The sequence below is a fragment of the Vidua chalybeata genome, chromosome 19 (genome assembly GCF_026979565.1).
Source record: "Vidua chalybeata isolate OUT-0048 chromosome 19, bVidCha1 merged haplotype, whole genome shotgun sequence".
NCBI classification, from domain to species: Eukaryota; Metazoa; Chordata; class Aves; order Passeriformes; family Viduidae; genus Vidua; species Vidua chalybeata.
The window spans coordinates 992,257-997,769 of NC_071548.1; the positions used below are offsets into that span (position 1 = coordinate 992,257).

The window sequence follows — 5,513 nt, forward strand, 5'->3', positions numbered from 1 at the left end:
CTCTGGGGTTTTGCTTCAGCCCAGGCTCCTCTGGGGCTGTGCTTTACCCAGTTGGTGCTGTTGGGTCTCTCTTTGGACAGGGGGGTGATGCGGAGACCTTGGACCTGCCTTGCTGGGCTCAGCTGAAAATTCCCGCTCCTTTTTTCCCTGGGATGACTTGGATGAAGTACAAAGTGGATTTTCACACTGGAGACCATGGAGGGAAGACACTGACCGGGGTGAAATCCTCTAGGGAGTGCAAGAAAGTGTTTGTTTTCATGGCTGATCAACGCGGGTTGGTGGAGGGCAGGGGAACCTTCTCGGGAAGGTCCTGGCTGCCCTCAGCGGTTGAAGAAGAAGGATTTGAGGCTCTGTAGGAACTGGGACTTCTGCCTCTGCTTCTGCTTCTTGCGGATGATGGGGATCCAGACCAGGCCACAAACCAGGAGCATCAGTCCCAGGGACAGGAAAGCCGGGCCTGACATCTTGTAAACCTTCTTGTTCTTGGTCAGGAAGCAGGACAGGCTGGTGATGACCACCCCGAAGAGGAAGACGGCCACTCCCACGGACACCACGATGACGGGTTTGTGGTAAATGTCCCACTTGCTCCTGGAGGCGCTGGTCCACACAGACTCGCTGCGGGAGCTCGTGCACAGCGTGCTGCCCGTGTCACTGGTGATCAGCTCCTTGCACTGCGGGGACTTCTCGCTCCCCTCGGGGCTCTTGGCGGGGATTTCCATGCTGCTGGGGTGGGAGGAGGACACCTGGCACGGACAAAAGAGAAAGCAGAGCAGGGCAGGTGATGGAGCAGGGAGGGTGCTTGCCTTTGGTCATCAGTGGTGCAGGGGGAGGAGGTTTTGGGGGTCACTGCAGGGAAAGGAGAGCATCACACCCATGGAATGGCGGACCAGGCAACGGGGTCCTGCAGAAGGGTGGGCAGAAGGAAGGGCAGTGCCACCACTGCGGTGCCCAGCACAGCTCTCCCCAGGTGCCACGCAGACCTTTAGCCCACGTGGGCTTCGATCCAGAGCAGGTAACCCAAACCCCCCTGCAGCCCCTCACGGCTGCGTTTGCTCTGCTCAGCCGGGATGGCTCTCCAGGAGCTGACACCTCACAGGGGATGCCAGGCTGGCTTTGCTCCCTGCCTGTGCCCGGGCAGGTGTGCAGGGAGTGACCCCAGAGCCCCTCAGCCCCAGCTCTTTTCCCGGAGCTGCTGATCCATGTGGGAGCAAATTCCACGTCAGGCTGCAAGGCTGGCATAGCTCCAGGGGCTGGAGGAAACTTGCCCAGAGCTGGGCTGTGCTGGGCTCAGTGCCCACCTAGGGATGCTGATGGATGGGTGCCAGCCAGCACCTCCCTCACTCCTTCACCTGTGTCCCTGCCAAGCTCCGTGGTTACTCTGAGAAGAGACAAATGTAATTTTGTCATTGAGTCCCTCCCAGCACAGCCACTGCTGCAGAGCTGGTGGTACTGACATCTTTCGGGGTGTTTCAGGTCTGCCAGGCTTGGACAAACAAGCACAAAACAAAAGCCAAGAGCAGTGGACAGGGTTTGCAACCCTCCTGTCTGGAGTTCTCACTGCTGTCTGTTGAAACAGGAAAACAGGGGCAGGGCAAGGGGCACATTTCTGATAGAGAATCCCAGAATCCCAGAATCCTCTAGGTTGGAAAACCCTCCCAGCCCATCAATTCCAAGCTGTGCCCCATCCCCACCTTGTCTCCAGCCCAGAGCTCTGAGTGCCACCTCCTTGGGAATTCCTTGGGCACTCCAAACCTCCCTGGGCAGTTCCAATCCCTGAGCCCCCTTTCCATGGGGAAATTCCTGCTGGTGCCCACCCTGAGCCTGCCCTGGCCCAGCCTGAGGCTGTTCCCTCTCCTCCTGCCCACTGAGGCTCTGCATGAGCAAAATCTTTGCTGTGCTGCTGCCTACACAACCCGCCCTGGGATCAGCCCAGCCCCCCAAAACCCCACCAGCTGCAGCTCTGCAGGGAAGTGCCCAAATCCTGAGTAATTCCAGGTGCCACCATCTGCCTCACCCGGAGCACTGCTGCCTTCTGCTCCCCCTCTTCCAGTGCAATCCAGGCCTTCCCTGAAATTTCATCCTGGCATTTCTTGTCTTTGCCCTGCTAACGTGCATCACAGAGAGGTTTTATGATCAAGTCTAGCTTTAATTTGGCTTTGTGCTGGAATAACCCCACACCTCAGCAGCCTAAAACTCGATGTGCTGTTCCATCTTTTAGGCATCCCATTCCCTGAGTGCTGCCATCCTGATTGTGCATCCCAGGGCAGCAGCTGTGCCCCTCTGTGTGCAGGGCATTAATGTCAGGCTGCTGCAGGAACCAGCAGCTGCCTTTCAGCCTTGCCTTTCCACCAGAGAGGATTTATTCCCCCTTTTATTTCCTGGCAGAACCACCCCTCTCACCACAATTCCCAGACCCTGCTCATTTTCTCAGCACTTCCTGGCAGAGCCTGGTTTTCGGTCACACGCTTTTGCCCACTGCTGGCTAATGAAGGATTTCACTCCCTGCCTGGAGCTGGTTTGGGAGCACTGGGAGGATCTGCAGCTCTTGGGAGAGCTAATGCAATTCCAGTTGCTGCTCTGCCCCTGCTCCATCCCCAATCCATCACCGACGTGCTCTGGATGCACTGAGCAGCCTGGCAGGAGAGTGCTATCGGATTTCTCCCGGTTTTTCAGCCATTGTTGGAAGCAGACAATCAGCAGATGACTCTTTGCTGTCTTGAAAATGCCTCCAGAGCACGTCTCAGATTTCACATCTGGTAGTTCTGAAACCCTGGGCAGCTCTCACTGCTGGGGTCTCTCCTTCCCCTCTCCATCAGGGAGAGACTCCTGGGATTCTCCTCCCTTTGCTCTTCCAGTGCTTTGTGTGGTGAAGTCTGGGCTCTGAACTGGGAAATCTCGGGGGGCTCCTTGCTGGGGACCCCAGAGCCCAGGCACACACACCTCTGGGGATGCTGGGCTGGGGCTGCAGCCCCACATCCCTCTGGGAATCAGCGGTCACGGAAGAGAAAATGTTGAGGACAACCCCAAGTGAGCTCTGCAGTCCGTGGATGTGGCTTGCCCTGATCCCTGCTGGGGAGGAGCAAAGAGCCCAGCCCAGGCCTGGCCTGAGGGCCAGACCCTGCCAGGGGACCAAGTGAGCTCCGCTCTGCCTGGCACCAGTGCCCCAAACTGGCAGGACTGGGTGTGTGGCAGCTCCAGTCACCTGCACACAGGTGTGCACAGGCTTCCCCCAGCTGGCTGTGTGACATCGAGACCCTGCCCCACAGACAGGGGCCTTCCCACGGCCCCACAGCTCTCTGGGGCTTCCAGTGGCCTCTGGATGGCTCGTGATGGTCTCCTGGCAAAGAGCAGCACCGCTGCCCTGCAGAGCCTTGGGGTGGGACCCAGAGGGTTGGGTTGTCCTTCAGCAGGAGATGTGCCCAGCCTGTCACCCCAACAGGCAGCAAATCCTCTCTGGGTCCCAGCTGGGAGTAAAACAAAACCCTGGGGAATGGAGGAAAAGATTTTCCTGTCGCTCTGGAGTGTCTTGGTGGGACTCTTTGTCCGGTCCTGCTGTTTAATCTCAGTCCAGGACCCCCCAGGTGACAGCAGCGGGTCCGTGTGTGCCAGGAGAAGGGGTTTGCTGCTCTGCAGGATCCGTGTGCCCATGGAACACGAGGGGAGGAGGCTGCTGCACTCATGGACGTGCACAAACTCAGCAGAAACTTTTCCTGGGATGTCCGTGCTGGCCAAATTTAATCACGAGTGGCTCTCAGTCAGCTCCCAGCGAGAGAAGTGAACGTTCAGGGACCCAGCACGCCCAAGAAACCCCGAAAGATGAAGATGAAGACCCCGTGCAGAGCAGCCCCACAGCCCCACCTGCCTCGGGCACTGCCCATGGGCAGGTGCTGGGGGCACAGCACCCAAACCCCCGCGAGGGAAACAGCACCAAACCCCCAGGGAGCGAGTGCTGAGCCCACTGCCCACGCTGTGCCTCTGCTGTCCCCGCTGTCACCGGGCTGTGGTGGCTGCAGGTGGCTGGTGGCACTCAGCGTGCCCTGGGCACGCCACTGAGTGACCCCGGGCACAAGAGCAGCAGCTCAGGGCAGCTCCAGCCTTGTGCTGCTGTGTGCCAGCCCCAGGAGGGCTGGGCTCTGCTGGGCTCAGCTTAGGAGGGGACGGGGGGGTTGTGGGTGCAGGGGTGGCTGCTAGAGCCCCATTCCTGTCCCCGTGGCCCTGCTCAGCTGGGAGCCAGGAGTGGGCTGGCAGCTGTCCCTGCAGACTGGCTGCTGCTGCTGCCCCCAGACCCTGCGGGCTGCCAGAGGATTCCAGCTCCCCTGCAAACCCTGCAGACCCTCTGGGATGGAACCAGAGGCAGAGACCCCTTGCTGGGGGAGTGGAGCTGGGCTGGGCTGGTGCCTGCATCCCTGAGGAGCAGCTCCCCAGCGCTGCCAGGGGCTGGCTCAGAGCACCTCGGGGACCTGCTGGGCAAGGAACACCTGCAAGTGCCTTTGTGGGGTCAGCCAGAGCATGGGCCCACCTCGGCGGGCTGCTCCCCTCTCCCTCTCCACCCACGGGCACCCGTGCTACTTACTGGTGAGCAGGGAGGGACGGCTGCAGCCCGAGGCCCCTTCTCCAAAGGCAGGCTCACCCCAAGCCCCACATCCCTCTGGGTGTTGCCTGCTGGGCTCTGTTGAGTCTAATAAACAATGGAGCATCCCGGCTCCGATGATCTCACCAGCCCATCAGGATATCGTTTAACTCCTTGTGTCCCTGCCCCCGGCTCCTGGGCGGTGTGCTGGGAGGGCTGCATGCGAGGCGGGGCAGGGCCTGGAGCAGGAGCCCAGCGCTGGGGGCTTGGTGCTGATCCAGCCTTGGATCATCGGCAAGTTCCTGAAACATCTCTGAAGTGCAATTTCTGCCCTCTCAGAGCAAGGAATCGTAGCCAGAGACTGCAAAGTGCTTTGAAGCTCATCAGCGAGGCATTAGAGGGATGCAAGGTATTAGCAGTCATCTATTAATTAACATCCTGAGTCCATTACAGGGAGGAGGATGGGAAGAGAGAGGTGGTTCTGGAAATACTGCTTCCTTTCAGGAACGCCCAGCCAAACTTCAGTCCCCTCTGACAGCAGTGTGGATCTGCCTGGGGCAGGAAGGACCCAGCAGTGCCATTGCTGCTGTCCTGGGCTGGGTTCCAGCGCTGGAACCTCCATCCCTGAGGGACCCTCGCTGGGCTGGTGCAGTGAAAAACCAAGTCTAAGCTGCACCACAGAGCTGGCTGGTGTGGGACGGGGTGGGAAGGGGCTGTGGAGCTCTCCTGGGCATGTGCATGACCCACAGGGCTCAAGGGTGGGTGCAGAGGCAGCACAAGGGACTGAAAAGGGGAAGGGGAATTGCAGAGGGTCAGTGTGAGGGGACACCACCTCACCCAGGTGTGGGCAGCTCACAGGAAGACAAGAACCTGGCTGAGGTCCTTCAGCTCTGTGCAGACCTGTGGCCAGCAGTGGTGGCCGTGGGACAGGCTGGGGAGCTTT

General features: G+C 59.7%; 1 protein-coding gene across 1 annotated transcript; it reads right to left on the reverse strand.

Moving 5' to 3' along the window:
• Nucleotides 1–278: 278 nt before the first annotated feature.
• On the reverse strand, nt 279–4,610 carry PIRT (phosphoinositide interacting regulator of transient receptor potential channels). The gene is made up of 2 exons (XM_053960088.1): nt 4,574–4,610; nt 279–743 (listed from the first exon to the last, which is right to left on the reverse strand). The coding sequence occupies exon 2, from the start codon at nt 717–719 to the stop codon at nt 321–323; it is 399 nt and encodes a 132-aa protein (XP_053816063.1). The 5' UTR covers nt 720–743; nt 4,574–4,610; the 3' UTR covers nt 279–320.
• Nucleotides 4,611–5,513: the final 903 nt, after the last annotated feature.